Source organism: Hyaena hyaena, unplaced genomic scaffold (genome assembly GCF_003009895.1).
Source record: "Hyaena hyaena isolate Hyena2069 unplaced genomic scaffold, ASM300989v1 scaffold_60, whole genome shotgun sequence".
Classification (NCBI taxonomy): domain Eukaryota; kingdom Metazoa; phylum Chordata; class Mammalia; order Carnivora; family Hyaenidae; genus Hyaena; species Hyaena hyaena.
The window spans coordinates 822,234-844,513 of record NW_024080692.1 but is presented as its reverse complement, the minus strand read 5'-3'; the positions used below and the strand labels follow the sequence as shown (position 1 = coordinate 844,513).

General features: G+C 41.0%; 1 protein-coding gene across 4 annotated transcripts in view; it reads left to right on the top strand.

Moving 5' to 3' along the window:
- MAK (male germ cell associated kinase) overlaps positions 1-22,280 on the top strand; it is a 53,489-nt gene that overhangs the window by 18,133 nt on the left and 13,076 nt on the right. For all 4 annotated transcript variants that reach the window (XM_039231819.1, XM_039231817.1, XM_039231818.1 and 1 more), the window contains exons 5-11: positions 1,188-1,267; positions 4,014-4,146; positions 7,301-7,472; positions 8,678-8,845; positions 13,266-13,580; positions 18,221-18,393; positions 21,299-21,447. In XM_039231819.1, the coding sequence (XP_039087750.1) occupies positions 1,188-1,267; positions 4,014-4,146; positions 7,301-7,472; positions 8,678-8,845; positions 13,266-13,580; positions 18,221-18,393; positions 21,299-21,447 (1,190 nt within the window). The remainder of the gene's footprint in view (positions 1-1,187; positions 1,268-4,013; positions 4,147-7,300; positions 7,473-8,677; positions 8,846-13,265; positions 13,581-18,220; positions 18,394-21,298; positions 21,448-22,280) is intronic.

Here is a 22,280-nt window from a genome sequence, read left to right as displayed (position 1 = left end):
TTAGCCCATTTGAAGAGATATTTTAGAACATTACATAATAATATAAAAACAGTCCATTTTCCATATGTTGAGAGCATTCTGGATAAACGTCCTAATCCAAGGGCACCTGGGTGGCTCAGTCAAACGTTAAGCATCAGCTCAGGTCATGATCTCATGGTTTGTGAGTTGAGCCCAACATCCGGTTCTGTGCTGACAGCTCAGGGCCTGGAGCCTGCTTCAGATTCTGTGTCTCACCCACTTGTTCTCCATCTCTCTGTCTCTAAAAAAGAAATAAACATTAAAAAAAACCCACTCTAATCCAATCAATCATGCTGTGATAAAGATGTTAGAAAATGTTGAAATTATGATGAGCCTTAAAAGCTTAAAATGATTATTTCTAAAGCATTGCTTGGTCTCAGGGTCAAAGAAGAGTTAATTCATGTTAACAATTAATATGTTTCAGTCTTAATTTAGTCTTTATTAGGGTCTTGATGTAAATACCATATAAAGTTACACCGTCTAGTACTGTAGCTACTAGTCACATGTGGCTCTTGAAATGTGGCTAGTCTGGACTGAGATGTGCTTTAAAGGTAAAATAAAAATACATACCAACTTTGAAAACTTGGGACAAAAAAAGTGAATTCACTAATAATTTTTATATTGATTACATGGTGAAAAAACATCTGGTATATATTGAAAAAAACATTGTTAAAAAATAATTTCAGCTGTTTCATTTGTTTTTATGTGGCTACTAGAAAAAAATAACACTTAAGTGTTTCTCATTTGTGGCTCTTAATATATTTTTGCACTGGACATTACCAGTAGACAATATAGAACTGAAGCAGTTTTGCCCCTAAACCTCTCAAAGCCTGTAGGAGACAGATTTGTACCCCGGGCTTACTTGATTATTAGTTTTCCAATTTACTTTGCTCCTCTTGGGACAGTTGAAAATGTAGCTATTGAATATTTGTGTCATGCATTCATGATTAGATTTGAGTTTTTTGATGTCCCAAATGTCAAAACAAACAAAAATCCTAATTGTCATGTTGTAAATTTACAACGTTTAAAAACTGTAAAGGTACAAATTACACCTTTAACCAATATCATGAGGCTAACAGGGGCCCCAAGGGAGAAGAACATCTCCTTTCTTGGTTTGATTGGTTGGTTAACGGAATTACATGACTGTTTATTTGTTCCTGTCTTCACAGAAACAAGCTGTTCCCTGAATCAGTCATAAGAAATATTATGTATCAAATATTACAAGGACTGGCATTCATCCATAAACATGGTAGGTTTAAATTTCATTTCCTGCCTCTTTAGATTATTGTCAAGGTCATGAGGTCACACACAGGAATTGGATATAAACTGTGAAATAATGTTCTACTGAATAACTACAAATGTGGAGTATGTGCCTGCACACACTGACATTTTTATTTTAAAAACTTAGAATTTCTATATTGTATATATAAAGTAGTATTTCTGTAATCTATAACTATCTGCCTCTAGAGCAGAATTTGTTAACACTTTTATCATCAGCCTTTAGTCCCAGTTATAATAAAGCCATCCTATAATCTCCTGCCCTGATTTTAGCTTGGAAATGAGAACAAAACAGAATGCCCTTCTTTCGGAAAAAGATTGGAATGCCCTGGTCACATGACCACTTATTAATGTTTACATAAGTAAGTAAGTTTAAAGTGCCCGTGCTTGGTGTTTTATAGTTTTCCTTAGTACTGACGTTTAGTTGTTTCCATTCTTTGTCTTTGTTATTGTTGCTGTTTTTGTTCTTTGAATGAAATTAAGGAAGGTGCTTGTTCTTATTTTTATGTCTTTCTCATTTATGTAGTCTTCATTTATAGTCTTTTATATACCTATCAGATCAGAATAATTAGTCCAAAAAGTTAACATTATTACAAAAATGTTTAGCAAATATTTGTTTAGAATCACTAGATGTTCCAATATTAAATTCGAAGAGTGCCAGACCACTGCTGCGTTCTGAACAGCATTAGGAAATCACCATCATTAGTCTCCTTTCTTGTTTCATCCCATATTTTATATGAGAAAATATGAAAGGAGCAACTTTCCCCTTTAAGTGTTACAGGAAATAATTTAATTTCTAAAAATGCTACTTAAGGGCACCTGGGGAGCTCAGTCAGTTAAGCATCTGACTCTTGATTTCAGCTCAGGTCACTATCTCATGGTTCATGAGATCAAGCCTCACATCAGGATCTGTGCTGATAGCGCAGAGCCTGTTTGGGATTTCCTCTCTCCCTCTCTCTCTGCCCCTCTCCCACTCACGTGAGCACACAATTTCTATCAAAATAAATAAACATTTAAATAAATAAATAAAAATGCTACTTATCATTTATTCTGACAATGTAAGCATTGTCAGAACATTCCTGAATGCCACTTTTCGGTCCATTAAAAGTCTAAAGCGTGTGATAATATACGACAATCCACTGGTAAAGGTCAGTCATTTATTAATTACATAGAAATAAAGGATATATGCTACTTTCATTGTTCATAATGGATTTTCCATCTTCACCCCATTCTTTAACACTCACCAGCATGGTAACTCATGATATTTGCCTGAGTTAGTTTACGCCAATAGAAACAAGTGCAGTGTGGTAAAATCAAAAGCATTATGAATTATTTGGTTTTTGGAAAGACTTTTGTGATTTACTGATATTTTTTAGGTTAGGAATAAAATTGGTTTAGAGTCCTTGGGTATAGAGGAACTCCCAGCAACGTCAAAGCATAAGTGATTGAAGCAAGAAGTTGGCTTGGGGGTTGAAAATTGCTGCTAAAAGTAAAGAACACAAATAAGATACAGTTGGTTACACAACTGATGACAGTGACTTAGGACACGAGACTCGAAGAACAAGAGCTATTTTTACAGAAGCTACACTATTCTTGCTGTAGTGGATAAGCATGTAATACTTTGAGCAAATATTTTTAAAATCTTGGCTGCCCCAAAATAAGACTAATATTTTAGTTAAAACAGGACCAGGTTACTAATATCCTTACATCAGTGAGAATGGGAAAACCTCAACCGTACAAATATATAATTGGTTTGATTCTCTACAATTTATTGTGTCAGTTTACACACCACCGTCTGTGTTCCTGTTCTAGTCCCCAGGGTATGAAAGTGCAGTGTATCTCCCTTGGAAGTTCGTGAAATGGATCCCAACAACTATTTTGAGTAAGAAGTGCCAGATGACACTGAGTACAAAACCGTTGTAATATCACAAGTGAAGCGCCCACCCTGGCTTAGAAGGAATTAGAAAAGCTTATAGGCTTAACATCTGGCTTAAAAAGTTCAGGCTGAAGCTAGGTGGCCCCCCTTCCCCCCCCTCAATGATCCCTACAACAGATGACCAGCCCATCTTGACTCTCCCACCTTGCAAGGTCATTAGAAAACAGGCCACCTACCTGCGTGATCTCCCTTAGAAATGTGCGAAGAGGGCTTTTGTGTCCTTCTTCCTGAGTTTTCCGCCTCATTTTCATTGACCTGCCTTTCAGCTTCAGTAACCATTTATTTTACACACTGAATTGGTAAGTAACCATTACAATTATTGAGTTTTTCAATAAAGCAGCTACCAGGGGAGAACTGGGCTGATAAATGAAATAATTGTAAATGAAAGAATTGGCTAAAATGTGTGGAGTTCTGTTTTTGTTTAATGGACTTTTCAAAGAAGTGACATAAACCTGAATATGCGGCTTTCCTCGGGCTTTGCTTAGGCTCCTTCTCTTCTGCACTGCACCTTCTCATCTGCTGCACAATAATGACTATAATACGTCCTTAAGGTTGTTGAGCAAATGGGCATTTTTAATGACCTTATATATGGTGAGAACTTCTTGCCAATTTATTTTGAAAGCGGGGTGCTGCCTCTATCATTTTTTAGACAATAGTTATGGTTTATTTTTTCCTAAGTTCACATTCCTAATTACAACAGAGAAGTTCAATTATATTTTGTTTAGGTTTCAAATATGTTTACACATGATGATCAATTATTGTTCTTCCTCTCTGTTACCAGGATTTTTTCATAGGGATATGAAACCAGAAAACTTGCTTTGTATGGGTCCAGAACTTGTGAAAATTGCTGACTTTGGACTTGCAAGAGAATTAAGATCACAGCCACCATACACTGATTATGTATCTACCAGATGGTGAGTAGTTTTATGCAATTCTGTAGAGGTTTATGTCTGTGTTGAAGTTTTACTACAAAAGATCATTACATCACTTTCTGGAGGTTCCATATCGAATATTTAAAACAAAATATAAAATTGACTTTGCTTTCTGTGGAGAAAGAAGGATTGGGTCATGACTATTCTGAAGGAGAAAGGATTTCATTAACTGATTGACTGACTCATTCGACAAACATTTATGAACATGTACCATGTGCTCGATTTTATTTCAGGCACGGGGAACACAGAGGTGAACTGAACAGAAAAAAAAAATCTGTCTCATGCGGCTTACATGACATCCAATATACAAATAACAAGTTAAAAACATCATGGAGGGGTGCTTGGGTGGCTCAGTTGGTTAAGCATCCAACTTTGGGTTACATCATGATCTCACAGTTTGTGAGTTTGAGCCCCACGTTGGGCTCTGTGCTGACAGCTTGGAGCCTGGAGTCTGCTCCAGGATTCCGTGTCTCCCTCTCTTTCTCTGTCCTTCCCCACTCACACTGTCTCTGTCTCTCTCCAAAATAAACTTAAAAAAAAAAAACCCAAAAAACAAAAAACATCATGCGTTACCAACAGAAAGACATGCACATGCTCATCAAAAGACACGTAACAGTCCCAAACTGCAAACTACCCAAACATCCATCATGAGCAGCAGAATATATTCACCCAGTAGAATGCTTTATGGCAATGAGAATGAAAAGTCTACAGCTACACACAATTGCCTGAGTCTCACGGAAATAATGCTGAGAGCAAGAGGCCAAACAGGAAAAAAGTACATATGGTAGAGGATTCCATTTATACATAAAGTGAAAACTAACCTATGCTGTCAGCAGTCAGGGTAGCAGTTATGTGAACAGTGGCGGCGCGTGTGGGAGAGGGACCTCCTGGGATGCGGATAACACTCAGTTTCTTGAACTTGGTGCTGCGTCAATGGATGTGTTCTATTTGTGAAAATTCACCAAGCTGCCCTCTTACAATAAGTGTGCTTTCCTGCGTGTGTTACATATTAGTTAAAACAAGAATATTTGTAGATCGGGTGGTGACACGTTATTATGGAGAAAATAAAATATGGAGAGGGACAGGGAGTTGGGTCGTTAGGGGAAGGCAAGGGCACGTTGCTATTGTAAAGAGAGGGTCTTGCTGAGGAGGAGATGCCAGGGCAGGAAGGAGCTTTCGGGCAGAGAAAATGCTGGGTGTGAAGGCCTAGAGACAGGGAGGTCATGTGTGAGTTCTGCAAAGAGCGGAATAGAGAGGGACAGCTGTAGGTGGAAATGAGGCTAGAGAGTTAATGGAGTGGCCAGATCTCACGGGTCCTTACAGGTCATTGTAAGGACTGTGGTGGCTTGTTAATCCGCGTGAACTGGGAGCCCCAGAGGGTGTTGAGAAGAGGTGTGATATGATCTGACATGTTTCAAAGATATCACTCTCACTGCTGCATTAAAAATAGATTTTGGACAAGCAAGGGAAGAAGCAGGGAAATGAGGTAGGAGGCTGTTACAATAATTCTGGCAGGAAATGATAAGGACTTGGATCTGGTGGCCATGGCGGTGGTATTTTTAAAGTAGCGCAACCATGACTTCCTGGTGAATCAGATGGGTGTCAGATTGAGCAGCTGGAAGAATGGAGTCAGCACTAATGGATACGGGGGGAGCACGGTTCTGTTTTAGGATGAGTATCTATTTTCAACGGTGTAAATTTAGACTCTGTGCTGAAATAGGATAAAATTGGGAAGACTTGTTTTCAACATCCAAACTTGGCAAAACCTCCAAAACAATGAATTTTATCTCACAAAAACATCAAAGCATAGTGACAAGTATTGGCGAGGACGTGGGGAAACCGGATCCTTCACACATTACTGGTGTGAGCCTAAAATGGTGCAAAGTAGCTGATAGCTCCTCAGTGGTTAAACATCCAGTTACCACGTGATCCAGCAATTCCACACGCATTTCTCTGGTATATACCCCAGAGAAATGAAAACACGCATTCACACAGAAACTTACGCATGAATGTTCATAACAGCACTACTTATAATAGCCAAAAGTTGGAAACAACCCAAGTGCCCATCCACTGATGCATGGATAAATAAAGTATGGGGCCATATAACAGAACAGGATTCAGCAGGAAGAAGAATGAAGTACTGATGCATGCCACAACATGGACGAATCTTGACGACATGCTAAGTGAAAGAAGCCAGTCACCAAGGACCGAATAGTGTATGGTTCCGCTAGTATGAAGTACATGCCATAGGCAAATCTGCAGACAGAGAGTAGGCTACAGTGGCACTGGGAATAGAGGGTTTTTGGAGAGGTGTGGGGTTTCTTCTGGGGGCAATGAAAATGGTAAAAATTGATTGTGATGATGGACTACACATTCCGTGAATATACTTAAAGCCCCTGAGTCATACACTTTCCAATGGATGAGTTGTATATTATGATATTATGCAAATTATATCTCAATCAACCTGTCAAAGAAAGGTACTGAGAATAGAAGCAAAAAGATAATACTATGAAACTTTCGGGCTGAAAAATCTACACATTTCAATATGGAAAAAAGAAGTTAGAAGTGAGAATATTTCCTACCAGGTACCTTTGCTCTCATGAATAGGGTATTTTGCTCCATGAAAGTTATTGTCAGTTGAGGGAACAGAATCAACTGAAGAAATCAGCACTTTCAAACTGATAAGTAAAAAGAAGGGAAAAAAACACACTACTTAGGGATAATCTTTGTTCATCTTTTGTTTTCTGTCCTTCATATAAATATATCATGGATACAATGCTTGGTAAAATTATACAGCTGTTCTCATTCAGAATATATCTGCTTCTGTTCAGAGCTCCCCCCCCTTCCCCCACTGTGTCTTATAGCACTTATTTCCATATTTATTCATTTGAGTTTCTATCTTAGGCCACATGGACACATCATTTAAATTTGTCTCCAGCTCCCCCAACTGCTTGTGGTCAGGGAAAAGAAGTCACATTCAACATAACCCCAACACACTGTACAAATGCCGGATGCACAGAAGGCCCTTCATACCAATCCCTTGATTGAAATGCATGACCAAACAGAACCTTACTGCCGCTCCATCTTTGAAACCACAGTCAAAATGGCCTATTTTCTTTTGTTTCTATTTTCATAGGTATCGTGCTCCTGAAGTTTTATTAAGATCTTCAGTTTACAGCTCTCCCATTGACGTGTGGGCTGTAGGGAGTATAATGGCCGAACTATATACATTAAGACCACTTTTCCCAGGGACAAGTGAGGTCGATGAGATCTTTAAGATTTGCCAAGTTTTAGGGACCCCCAAAAAAGTGAGTACTCTTGTCCTTAAGTTGTTATAACTTTTGATTATTTATAACTTTTACCTGGCTATTGATACCTTTTGTTTTCAAATAGGCTGATGTTTTAATGGGTTTTTTTTTTCTTATAATCTTTTTTTTCTTAATTGGGTGAAATGAGAAGCCAGAGTCCCCACCAGACTGAAGAAAAAAAAGGTTCTTGCCTTTAAGAACTTAAGGGAATACTCTGTATTTAGCCTTCTGTGTATTTAGTTTTGGGTTGATGGCCAGCTGCTGACTGCATAGACATCCTTGCTTAGATTTTCCTTCTTGCTCTGTGAATGTTCATTAATCCCAGGTGTCCTGGACCTTTTTCACTTTTTCCTGTTTCTTTTTATGTACCTCTGCCATGGATATCTGATTTCTTGAGCTGAGTGCTCTTCAGCTAACTATTGCATTCAGCTAGACCTTTACTTTCTGATATGTACTTCATAACTTTAAGTATGTATCATCATTACATTCTAATTGTATTCATATGTGCCTTGCAGTTAACATCAGACAAGTAAACAGTTATTAGAGCTTTACTGAAATTTGTCATCTCCCAGCTATGTGCAGTTTTTAACACTGGATGTGATGTACAACATATAATGAGGATCTTTGTAATGGTCAGCCACTTTATCAGTTGTCCTTATTTATTCAAAGTCACCTGGATGTCATCATCAAGGTCCAAAAACTAGACAAGAGTTGAATATTCTGAAATTTATAAAAGTGCTTTCTCGGGGTGCCTAGGTGGCTTAGTCGGTTAAGCGTCCGACTTTCGCTTAGGTCATGATCTCGCGGTTGGTGGGTTCGAGCCCCGCGTCGGGCTCTGTGCTGACTGCCAGCTTAGAGCCTGGAGCCTATTTTGGAGTCTGTGTGTCCCTCTCTTTCTGACCCTCCCCTGCTCACGCTGTCTCTCTCTCTGTCTCTCTCTCCTAGAAATAAATTAAAAAATATTTTTTAAAAAAGTGCTTTCTCATTTTTCCCTAACAGTTCTATATTCCTTCTATACTGTCTGTAGCACTGAATTGTATATGAGGTCTGGCCTTTCATTCTCTCATTTATTTATAGTAGTCAACACCAGTGATTTTTATATCATTTCTATGTTTTCAAATTGATTACTAAAAACCATTTTTCTTTTTTATCTTTTTTTTTTTTTTTCCTCTCCTACCCCACCCACTTCTATATCCCCTAAACAGAGTGACTGGCCAGAAGGACACCAGCTTGCATCCTCTATGAATTTCCGCTTTCCCCAGTGTGTTCCTATAAACTTAAAAACTCTTATTCCCAATGCCAGTCATGAAGCTATTCAGCTAATGACTGAAATGTTAAGTTGGGATCCAAAGAAGCGGCCGACAGCAAGCCAGGTAAGGTGAATCCCTCTGGTGCAGTGTTTTTTCCTTTCCTTCCCTTCCCATCCCTTTCTCTTTCCCTTTTAGTTTTGAGAGTTTACAATACCAGGAATACTTTCATTTACAAAGACAAGTCTCTTCTCACCCAGGGTTTTACTAACAGAAGTAAGCCCGAAACCCGAAGGCATCCAGTATGTCATGAATTAATTTCCAGGCCGACGAGACCCCTGGGAGAATTGAGAAGACAGCCACACCAAAGATTTTCTGTGTCCTGTGGTTCAAATGAAGTTGAGGCTGAAAGGAATCAACTTCCCTAATGACAAGAATTCAGGCATGTGACAGCAAATTAGGAAGAAGCTCGTCACTGGTAGTAGAAAGGCATCTCTTCAGTTAGGAAACAGAGTAGATTTTCTGTGCTCTCCTGTGGTTTACAGGTGGGTTCTTGGTCACGGCACACAACAGTGTCGTCCCTCCACGGGACTGGGACACTGTTCAGTCTGCAGCCCCCCTGCCACCAGCCCTTCTACATCTTCCAGTCTTTAAAATGCCGTGGTTGTGTTTGCAAAGGGCTTAGAATTAAAAAGTCATAATAGACTTTATTGCATACTTACTGTTCTTTAAACATAAATTCAGTATTAAAATTGCCAAAACAGGGGCACCTGGATGGCTCAGTCGATTGAGCCGTCCGCCTCTTGATTTTGGCCCAGGTCGTGTTCCCAGGGTCATGGGGTTGAGCCCCGCTTCAGGCTCTACACTGAACATGGAGCCTGCTTAAGATTCTTTCTCTCTCCTTCTCTCTCCCTCTGTCCCCTCCCTGGCTTGCACTCTCTCTCTCTCAAATAAAAAAAAATTTTTTTAATTACCAAAACATTATTTAAGAAATAGTGTTGAGAAATGTTCTCGAAAGGTGAACTGGAAGAACAAATGAGAAAGAATAGTCAAGGCGGGTTTGAATAAGAGTCAGTAATGGGACGACAGTGGTGGGGCAGACCGCGTGCCCTAGCACATATTAAAGCAATCTGTAAAGTGATAGTAATTACAGCAGGGAAGGCGCTAGCCTAAGAATGGACACGTAGCTCAGAGCTGCAGAAGCTGTAAGTCAGCAGAAGGTAAACATGACATCACAAACTGGCGGGGGGGAGGGGTACTGGCATTGGGACGATTAGTTACTTCTTTGGGAAAAAAAAAGTAAATTTAGGTTCTTTTCCCTTTTTAAAAACATTTTTTAATGTTCGTTTATTTTTGAGAGACAGAGCACAGGCAGGGCAGGGGTGGCGAGAGCTGGAGACACAGAACCGGAAGCAGGCTCCAGGCTCCAAGCTGCCTCCACAGAGCTTGACGCGCGACTCAAACCCACAAGCAGGGAGATCATGCCTGAGCCGAAGTTGGACGCTCAACCGACTAAGCCACGCAGGCCTCCCATAAATTTAGGGTCTTATTGGGGCGCCTGGGTGGCTTAGTCGGTTAAGCGTCCGACTTTTGCTCAGGTCATGATCTCGCGGTTCGTGGGTTCGAGCCCCGCGTCGGGCTCTGTGCTGACTGCCAGCTCAGAGCCTGGAGCCTGTTTCAGTCTGTGACTCCCTCTCTCTCTGACCCTCCCCTGCTCATGCTGTCTCTCTCTCTCTCCTAGAAATAAATAAAAATATTTAAAAAAAATTTAGGGTCTTATTTCTCACCAAACTTTTCAATTTTTCAAATAAATCACAGAAAGCTTAAATAAGAACAGACTAAACTACTAAAACTGAAGAAATTATAGGTGAGTAATTGATCTCAGGCTAAGAAATAGAGGAGTATAAAAGTAATAGAAGAAGCCACAAAGGGAAAACTCAGATTTTTTTTTTCATCATGATAAATGCATAAATCCTTAATCCCCTTCACTGATTTCCCCCTATTTCCTCTCTCCCCTCTGGGTGACCATCAGTTTATTCTCTGTATGGAAAAGTCAGATTTGATCACATAAAATTAAAATTTTTCTCATAAAATCTTAAGGCAAATAGCAACTATTCTTTTTAACAAACGGTGGCAGTGTATTTTCTAGTGTTTCTAAATATTGGTTACTTTTGTAATAAAAATAGAATAAAAGTCTTTAAAGAAGACTAAAAAAACAATGGGCATGACACATTTTGGAAAGTCACAGAAAGGGGCTCCTGGGTGACTCAGTCAGTTAAGTGTCCAACTCTTGGTTTTGGCTCAGGTCATGATCTCACAGTTGGTGAGTTCGAGCCCTACATGGGGCTCTGTGCTGACAGCTCAGAGCCTGGAGCCTGCTTCAGATTCTGGGTCTCCCTCTCTCTCTGCCCTTCCCATGCTCATACTCTCTCTCTCAAAAATAAATAAAAATTTTTTTTAAATAACAAAAAAAATAAAAGGCTAGCATATTATAACATGATCTTATTTAAACACACACACACACATATTACATGAGTAGGAAATACTGGGGAAAAAACCCATCACAATGTGAGTAGTATTGTTCTGGTACTGGCATTAGAGAGGATTTTAATTTCTTCTTGAGAACTTTCTATACATCCTTTTTAAATCATTCTTTTTTTGTTCTTGGTCATTTTTTTAATTTGAGAGAGAGAGAGAGAGGGAGCAAGCAGGTGAGGGACAGAGAGAGAGGGAGAGGGAGAGAAAGAGAGAGAGAAGCCCAAGAAGGCTCTGAGCTGTCAGCCTGGAGCCTGATGTGGGACTCAAACTCCCAAACCATGAGATCATGACCTGACTGGAAACCAAGAGTCGACACTTAACTGACTGAGCCACTCGGGCGCCCCTCTGTATATCCTTACTCTGTGCAATAATCAAATATTCCCTGCATAAGGAGCAAAAAATAAATTTTTTCTTAAAGACTCTCCTCTTCTGGAAGGATGATAGCTGATATCTTAAAGCGGAAAAATTGTTACAGATGAAGCCTTGAAATTACGAAACACATTTATAAAGGTTCTAGTTCCAAGATATAGTTGATTTTAAACTTAGGAGTGTTGACATACTAATTAATATGATGACTTAATTAATTCGGAATTTGAGTGCCTTCTGTATGTCGGGTACTGATGTATTTAAATTGTATTTGCAGAGCTCCACTTAATGGTGTCGGTGTAATTAACAGGTACATCGGCTGTGGTGGGGGACATCTCAGAATTAAAAACTCTTTCTGTCTCTGCCGAAATACGCCTCCCTGCCCTTAACCTCTTTCTCGTCCACTGTTTCCTAGCCCTGCTTTTTAGTGGAGGCAGGGAGACCTAGTCAGGAAGAGGTGAAGTTACAGGATACAGGGGCCATGTGCAGAGCTACTTCTGTCCCTCAAAAACTGCCCTTGCAGGCCTGAGAAGACGCTAACTGTGGGCCACGGCTGTGCTCACACACAGGTGGGGGGGGACTGGCTTCCGGCCTTGGGCAGGATGGGCTACCTCAAGGACTCTCCCCACCTCCTCTCCCCCCTCCAATCACAAACAGCAGAACTGGGAGCTTTCCTCCTTCATCCAGGTACATGCTTACTGGTAAGGGGTCAGCATCCACAGCTGAGCTGCACAGAAGGCTTCGGACGTTCTCTAGGTTAATTTCCATCAACCTTGGCACTCCTGACACTTGGGTCAGATCATCTTTGTTGCAGGGCAGTCGTGTTGTTATGCTCGATGCCAGTAGCACCTCCCACCCCCAAATTGTGACAATAAAAAAATGTCTCCAAAGGGGACAATCGCCCCCAGTTGAGAACCTCTACTGTAGACCATGTCACCAGACAGTCGTGAGGGGTCCCCTCCCCTCCACCCACCACCTCCATGCAGCAGCAGCAACTGGTTGACTGGTCAGGTTAAAACTCAGACAGTGATCATTTTTTTATTATTTTTATATTTTCTTCCCATAAATATCTTCTCTTTGCTGGCATGGTGCTGAATACACTCTAGCTCATATGCATTTATCATCTTTCTTAGAATTTTTAAAATTGCTAGTAGGTATGTAATTATCCTTAGGCTAAGAGTAGGCCTGAGTTTTATATAATGTGATCGTTCATCGTTGAAAATGAACTACATAGAAGGTTTTCTTCACTCATTTCCTAACGCCTGTGGACCATGATCAGTATCTAGCATTTCAGTTTGAGTTAATTACATCAAATTTAGCCAGTGTTTATAAGCTAGACTTTGTTTTCATACAGAATCTTTCAACACAACGGTTGCTTTGCCTGGATATTAAAAAATCACATGTGAGTTTGACATTCTTCCTACTCTGTTGTACTTTGTTTTTTAAGTGAAATTTACCTCCCAAATCATTATTTCCCAGTCCTCTTTTTGAAGGTGTCACACAAGGGGAAAACGATGCTTTCTAATCCGTGGCGCATCTCTTGGCTAGTGCTCGATGTTGAGCTGGCCACCGGTCAGTAAGTGTATGTGCAATACTTTTAGGTGAGACCATTTTCCATTGCTTTTTTCCATTCTTTTTCTAGGCACTGAAACACCCATATTTTCAAGTTGGTCAAGTATTAGGCCCTTCCTCACATCATCTGGAATCAAAACAATCTTTAAATAGCAAGCAGGTGGAGCCACCAGAATCGAAGCCATCCTTGGTTGATCCAGAGTCTAAGCCTCTGCCAGACATAAATGATCTGACTGTCAGACAGCCCCCGCCGAAAAACAGACACCAGCCGCTGCAGTCCATCCAGCTGCCACAGGACACGGGTGACCTACAAGCACCAAGGCAACAGGGTCAGCAGAATCCGCCGCAAACGCTGTTTCCGAGCATCGTCAAGAACATACCAGCCGTAAGTAGCCGGTGATGACACTCGAGATGCAGTCGTTTGGTTCAGTTAGGGTTTTGTTTCCTAGGCATTCCTATAAATGCTGGGCAAGATGTTAAAGATGATTCGGGGCGCCTGGGTGGCTCAGTCGGTTAAGCATCTGACTTCAGCTCAGGTCATGGTCTTGTGGCTCATGAGTTCGAGCCCCACATCGGGCTCTGAGCTGACAGCACAGAACCTGCTTTGGATCCTGTGTCTCCCTCTCTCTCTCTGCCCCTTCCTGGCTTGCTCTTTCTTTCTCTCTCTCTCAAAAATAAACATTAAAAAATTTCAAGATATAAAATAAGATTCTGTGTTGAAGTCCCTGCTTCCTCTGGCAGGGCCTTAGCATGAGATAACTTAAAATTCTAATATGGTTTATGCAAAGAAAAACTACCAAAACTAGTGAAATAAGGTCTTGATGCTACAGACTTTCTTTGTTACTTAGATACAGAGGAACTCAAAGCATTTAATAGAATATAGGACTCAAAAGAGCCGACCCTAAATCTTCAGGATTTTAACAGTAATTTTATACTGTTTTTAAATACCAATGAATATGAACAGAGTTTTTTTTAAGTGTCAAGCATAGTATAAAAACTTCCTCTTCCTACTTCTGTTGTTCAGTTCAGGGAGCTCGTCACATGCCATAGTAGCCGTCTCCTCAATGTGTATACTCCCAAATGCACTTCGTTACGGGCATTTTAGGACAGAGAGATCTCAAAGAATACTAACTCCTTATCCATTCCTGCCATCCTTGTATAAGCAAGCCCTGCTCACAAAGCCCTAACCGTATTCTAACATACGATTAATTACCTGTATCTTATGTGTATTGTTTGTTAGCTGGCTCTTCCTACTAGAATATAAGCTTCATGAGGTCAGGGATGTTTGTCTGTTTTGTTTATCAATACAGGCCCCAAACCCAGAATGGCACCTGGCATATGGTAAATTCTCAGCAAATATCTGTTCAAATATCAAATATTCATTCAAATATCTGTTGAACAAATGAATGAATAATTGTCCACATTATTTCTGAGCCACTCCCAGGGTCCTGAGGAGTCCACATCATCTTTGGGGGCATTTCTGACTATTAGAAAGTTCTTCCTTATACTGAGCTAAACTCTGGTCTTCTTTAGCTTTTAATAAAAGTTCATCACTCTTTGAGAAAGGCAGCCATTCAGATATTTGAAAATCGCCCTTAGATTGCCTGCCCTGCTCTCTAAGAGAAATACCTGTGGTTCCCTCACGTGTTCCACACACGACATCATTCACCAAGGACTGAGTGATCCTTGGTTCCTGTGTAGGAAGGAGCCGTCGGGTCCCCTCCCCATCCTGCTTCCCTGTTAGAATGAGGCTGCCAGGACCAGAGGGGAGTATAAGCCACGGTGAATCCCCTCCAACATCCCAGAGCCATGGGTCCGCTCATGCCATCAAAGATTACATTGTTGTTTTTTTCTTGGAAGGCACATCAAATGTTGACTCATACTGAGAGGAAAAGAAATTAATATTTACTGAGTATCTACGAAGTGCCATGCACTATACTCAGTCCTTGTATGCACTGGCTAAGTTAAAGTACCCAATACCCTAGCCCTACATTTTTAGATAGCCAATATAGGTTTCAGAGTTGGGACTGATCATTCTGTCAGCTAAAAGTCCTAAGTTTGTTTTTTACAAGTGCTTCTGCTAAATCGCATATCCTTTACTTCTTGCTTGCTGTGTATTTGATCTCTGGGATTCAAAACATTGTAAGACCTTACTTTTACTTCCCAAATTTCTAAAGTATTTTGTCTCCTCAGTTTAACCATTTTGCCCAGCATGTCACCAGCTATGCATTGGTTTGGTTGTTCATTTGTTTTTTGTCTCCTGTACCTTCATGATGAACAGAATGGCAGTGGTGAGCCCTTGTTCAGGCCACTAGAACTTTCTTCTAGATGGACACTGATCCATTAGCAGGACTCTTGGTCAGACTACTGAACTATAACAAATATAGTTATTTGCTGCTATAACAAAATACCATAAACTGGGTGGCTCTAAGCAGAAATTCACTTTATCACAATTCTAGATGCTGGGAAGTTCGAGATCAGAGCGCTGGCCACTTTGATTCCTAGTGAGGGCCTTCTTCCTGGTTGTGGATGTCACCTTCTTGCTTGGTCCTCAAATGGCAGAGAGAGAAAGCAAGCTCTCTGGAGTCTCTTTCATAAGGGCACTAATCCCCGGTTACCTCCCAAAGGCCACTTGTCCAAATACCATCACATTAGACGTGGGGTCTAAATGGGGGGATGGGGGGTGGGCAGCAGTACTGGCCGTGCTTTGTTGTCCTTTTGTTGCGTCACTGATAGCATCAAAGCCCCTGTCACCCACCTTGTTGAAGGCCACACAGACTACATACATGCACTGTTTGCTTTTTATAAAAAATGGTGGCCTATATGATCTACCACTCCTTTCCCTCAGTGCTCAAAAACTTCCTCTTTAATAACTGATTTTAGACTCTTTGCCCTCATCCTATGCCAAACGTATTACAGTGGAGTTTTCAAAACTCCACCTTCTACTTTATAAAATACTATGTACATTTGCTCCTTTCCAGTCTTCTCAGGCATCCTACTTGATATTACTGACACTGTTCAGAAGCATATAGCCTCAGAGCCCTAAAAAGTAAGCGTCTCAAACTCAGCTAAGTATAACCTTTGATTAATCTTCTTATCTGGGACCTTAGAGCTTTTTATTCTCCTTAGTCTAGAGCTCATTTTCCCTGGCAAAGAAAGCAGTACTCTAACGGAAGGTGGCAAATACTGTTTTTGTCATCAGCTGTCACTGTGACACCACGAGCTCCAAGCTATAGTATATCCGTTCTTTAAACATCTTCTTGCTCCAAAGATAACTGTATTTGCTGATCTCGCTTTCAAATTCCCTAATTTTCAATTGCCTTTTGGATTTCTCAGTTTACAAGCCCCAAGACCACCCCAAATAAATTTGAAGAAAACCACTGTCCAATCCAAGCCGAGTCTTTGTCCTCATTCTTTATTTTTGTTGACAGAGCCACCATCCTGAAATGATTCCTGCCTTTCCTTCTCTGCATCCATTAGGATTACAGTCAGTGACTCAGGATGGAAACCTGACCACTGAGGCCCCAACAGTAATGGGTGGTTTTCTCACATGACAAGAAGTCAGTGGTGGGCCAAACCTGGGCTGGGGCAGCGTGTAGGAGGAACCAGGCGGCTTCTGCCTTCCTGTTCTACCACCCTTAGCAGGTGGTGTTCCTTCCTGTGGCCACAAGATGGCCGCTGCTCCTTTGGGATTGCATCTGCATTCTAGAAGAGGGAAGCGTGATGTGGGCGCCTGGGTGGCTCAGTGGGTTAAGTGTCTGACTTTGGCTCAGGTCATGACCTCATAGTTCCTGAGTTTGAGCCTTACATCGGGCTCTGTGCTGACAGCTCAGAACCGGAGTCGGCTTCGGATTCTGTGTCTCCCTCTCTCTCTCTGTCCCCTCCTCACTTGTGCTCTTTCAAAAACAAATAAATGTTAAAAAAAAAAAAAAAAAAAAAAAACACTGACATGTCTTGCTAGCTCCCCAGAAGTCCCTCCAGTAGATTCCCACTGACAACTCTTTGGCTAGATTGTGTCACATGGCTACATGTAGCTGCAAAGGCAGCTGGGACTTCAGGTATTTAAGTAAGCATATTGCTGCACTGAGTGCTGCCACACTCTTCTCTCACCTCTGTTCAGATAGATGCAAAGTCTAGGCCTTTTATTACTTGTTAAAAGCAAATGTGTTCTTTCCCGAGCATTCCAACCAGTAGGAATCTGTTGCCCTTGCCACCAAATGCCAGTATAACTGCAAAGGCCTCCTATCTGAAGAGCCTGACTTTCTAGAACGCTGCCTTTATCTCATCACTTTTTAGCTCAAAAACATCCAGTGTTCTCCACTGCCCACAGGAGAGCTGCAGCTCGTTAGGCAGACACTTGAAGGCCTTCAGACTCCAGCATCAGTCTGTCTTTGCGGCCCTGCCTTCCTCTACTTCCAGCACCAACCATCTTCTTTGATAAGCACCAACCACCTTTCCTTCCCAGAACACATTCTGGCACTTTTCCATTAAAAAGACATACTCTATATATTTCCTCTTCCAAACTCTGCAACAACAACAATAACAGTAATAATCACAACCGTACCACCTAACTCAGTGATTCTTCTTCTGTGTTAGGCCCTAACCTAAGGACTTGCAACGTATTTTACTATTCAGTTCAGAAGCACTACTTAGATCAGTACTGCATATCACCATGTGAGGAGGAGGAAGCCAGGGCTTTGAGAAGTCAAGTCACTTGCCCAGAGAGACACAACCACACGTGGCAGTTCTCCAAATTATACAGCAATGAGGAGTCAGTTCTGATCCTTAAGTACTTGAGTCCTCCCCCAATCCAAATTCAGAGATCTCTCCTCCCTCTGAATGCCTATCCTATTTTTAGTCCATGCTACCTATTTTTCTTAATACTTTTCATTGTGTGTATGTGTTATCTTAACTATATGGCAGAACCCTTGAGAACGGGTACTCTTAGTATAAAGTAAAGTAGCTTGTGCATAAAAGGCATTCAGCAAATGAGAAGAGATGATGATGACTGATTTTCCACCACAGAAGCCAAATGGCACACTGGCTCACAAAAGTGCTAGGAGGCGTTGGGGTCAGATGGTGTTCAAGTCTGGAGACAGCTGGGCAGAACTCGAGGACTATGATCTTGGAGCCTCCCATTCCAAGAAGCCAAGCATGGGTGTATTCAAAGAAAAGAGGAAAAAAGATTCTCCGTTCCGGTAAGATTTCAAATCCCTCAGGAAAATCTATTTTTATCACATATCAACTTTATGTTACTCAGTACATACAAATGAATGAAGATATTAAAGGCAATAAGTAGCTTAATAGTATTCTCTTCCACAAACCCCAAATCTCTACGCATGGCTCTGGGAAGGTAAGAATCTTGACTTCTCACAGTAATGTTTCTCAGTATTAATGGCTGAGTGGTGTGTGTGTGTGTGGTGGGAAGGCTTCTTGTGAAGTTTTTAGCATACTCTGCTGAAATACGATCACTATGATTCCCATCTGGAATCCGCATGCCTATTTGAAGAAAGCAAAGCACAATCTACAAAGGCAATGATTTCTTCCGATGGTGTTCAGATTCCCTTATTTGTTTGCTTGCTATTCTAAACTTTTTTGATCATTTCCTAAACTTCTTCTGGAAATTTAATATCTCTTGCAGTCCCTTGTCTTTTTCTAAGTCAAGTCATCATTAGTGCACTATTCAGCCTTGAAGTGAGGGTGGGTTAAATGTTGTGAACAAAAGTTTGGGAAAATATTCTTTTTTTCTCTCTCTCTCTCTTTGGACTAAAAGAATAGGGAGGAAAAAATATTGGCAAGAGGCAGGTAATTTTATCTAATAGTTATCTGGCATTCATGTTGCGGTCCACATATCTCTGAAGGTACATGGAGATTCTGTGAGAGGGGATCTATGCATGGATAATCCTTGGTCAATAGGTTTCTAGATCCTCAAGTTCCAGAGGTACTCTTCCCTAAAATACATGAACTTGAGAGTAAGCCTGCATAATCCCCCTCCCAGTTTATGGCAGAAAGTCACATCTCTTAAGCATTTTCAAACTTGAGTGCCATGAAGGCTGAACAACCTTTGAGATGCTAAACAAAGGGAGAAGTCAGAAGGCCAACACATTCAACTCAGAAGGTGTTGTCCTGTAGTATTTCTCTTAAGGGGAAAAGCCCACAATAGAAATAGGGTATTTTAGCCTTATGTTGGAAAGCATGGAGATTCAGAACCACTAAAGCACCAGAACCCAGTGATGCTTGTTCTTTTAAGTGTACTAGAATGTTCTGTGAAACTGTCTGCTTTTCCAAAACCTATGGATATACGCTGTACATAATTTTTTGAGGATTCAGAGTATTTATGGACTAAGGGTAGTTAAGACTTTATTTTATCAAGTCATACCATGAAATACTCCAATTATAATCATTCCTCATAATATTCCACTTTATAAATTATTTATTGTTTTCTACCTACTGTTAACAAGAAATAAAATTATTTAATTTATGATGAGAAATTATAGATGTCAGCTTAAAGATGACAACACCTTAAAGATGTGTAGAGAGCTACATAGTTCCTTTTTGTAAAAATAATTCTTTGCATCTGCATTGGTGTACTATGTAGGTGACCTGAAAACTTTTTTTTTTTTTTAACCCACGTCATTCTAATTCCAGCTGAATTTTATCATGTATTTTAGGAGTAGAAGAGATTTGAATCAAAACCTATAGTTAAGATCAAGTTTGTAGTCCATATACTTAATTCTGGCAAGGGAATGATTGACAAATTTCAATATCAGTTATTCCTTTTCTCTTGAAGTTCTTTAGAAAAACTGTGACAATTTTTCATGTATATTTCTTCCATTTTTTCTTTTTTGGTATCTTCAAATGGCTTTATATGATTTAGACATAATAACAGTAATTATTAATACAATTCCATTTATTAAGCGCCTACCTAAATTTTAATTTATAATCTTCATACTCCAATAAAAATATCTACAGAATAGGATATTGAGAGTCAGATAGGTTGAATGAATAGGTTGCATAAAGTCGGATGAGGCCTAATTCAAAACCAAATCTCTCTCTGTCCTGCACCACACAATTCCTTAAGCAGTAGGAGCTCAAATACTTGGCGCACTGAATGGACTCCGCCATTCTCTGCTCAGTTCCTCAGCCAGTCTAGGCTTCCTCACAGAGAATACAAAAGACCAAATACTCAAGTGTGAAATGTTTACTTATTAGGTTATCTCTTTTAAAGTCAAGAAAAGCAAGGTATTTATACTTGTATGCACGCTCGGTGGACACTCCCTAAATACCTCAATGGTGTTAAGCCACGGTAGGAACAGGATGGAGTCTGTCTGCACCCATCAAATGTACAGCAGCAGAAATGAGACCTTCAAGTCAGCCTAACACCAGGGCAGAGCATTATGAAGTGCTGCTAATGAAGGAGCTACAAGGAGCTCAGGAGTCCTGAGTCTGGGCAGACCGCTTTGAGGAGGAGAGGAAAGTTCTTTTGAGCAGTTCTGTTCTTTTGAGCAGTTTTGAAAATGGGTAGAATCTCAGCAGTTGGTATGACTACAAGTGAGCTGAGTCAAAAGGAAAAAGAAGCCAGAAATGGGTGGGGCTGTTTCTAATGAAAGGGTCCTTCTCCCTGTGTTGAGGGCTACCCCTGCGCGAGTGAGGGTAGCCAGCAGCTCAAAGGGCCAACCAGGCCAGTGTCAGTCTCCGAGGGGGTCCCACACAGCCTTCCTGCTCACACATTACGTTGGCAGGCAGTGATGGTGGCTCTGACGGCCTTCCCTTTCAGCAGGCGGTCTTCCCACATGAGAAACCCACAACGGCAGCAGTGGCTGGAAAGCTAGAAACATTATGCACGGGCAGTTCGCTGCTCAGTGATGAAGCTTTCTGTCACATCATGGCTGGTACTAGAAATGATTCTATGGGCTGCCTAATATCTCTCAGGGGAGAAGCTGTCACTCAGTGTTCCCGTCAGCAAAAGGACTCTGACAGAAACCGTGTTAAGTGGGGTGGCCCTGCCTGACTTGAAAAGACATGCAGGGGGCGGGTGAGGACATAGTAGCTGTCGTCTTCTCACTTGTCACATCCTGACGCTACCTTTTGTGGTCTTTCAAGGCTTCCAGAGTCGGTGCGCTCAGGCTCCCACCACTCAGCAGGGGAAAACAAGAGCTTACCCGCTGCTGTTTCCCTGAAATCAGATTCGGAACTGTCAACTGCTTCCACCGCTAAGCAATACTACTTGAAGCAATCAAGATACCTTCCAGGTGAGTAGAGAACATACAATGTTAATGCCAACTAGAGTAGGGGTCAGGCTCAAGTGTCCTGGGATTTTTGCAGAAAGGGCACCAGTAAAACAGCCTGGTCATCCTTGTTCCCAAGTACTTTTCTGGGTCTCCTGCCTCTGGGAAATCTGCTCGAGAAATGGCTAGCAGTGGAAAATCAAGATGAGAGTATCCTTAAAAAAAAAAAAGCCTCTCTCTCCTGCCAAAGCTATGCCTTTAGTAAGTGCTAAATTTTATTAAAATAATTCTGCACCTCTGCTATACCATTTTATAAAATGTAGGATTTTATGCTGTTTCCTAAGTGATCGGGGTTGTGTGTTTGAAAGATCATTGTGGGTAGAGCATAGGGGCTCAAGAGGCCATTGCACGTGTCTAGAACGAGAGGGTAGTGGCTTGCTCCAAGGTGGTGAACGTGGACACAGAAATGGGTAAGATCTCCACGTATTTCAGTAGGGGAAAGATACGACTTGCTGACAGATTGGCATGGGTGATGGTAACTAATGAGGAATGACTATTGGCCCCTGGGTGGGCGATGGTGACCTCACCTGAGAAAGGGAAGATCAGGAGGAGACAGGAATACAGAAGTAGGGAATCTCGGGAGTTGGGGTTGGTGTGTCTAATAGACGACTATCTAGTAGATGACTGAATATATAAATCTGGAGCTTAGAAGAAAGATCTAGACAGATGGTGGGTAGTTTCTGTCATGGCTGCAGGTAGCATTTTCTCCCCAAAATCCGGTTTAAAAAGAAAAGTTTAAACCCAATCTAGCCTAAAAGGGAATTGATTTTTAAGTGGCCATATATCTATACAGATAT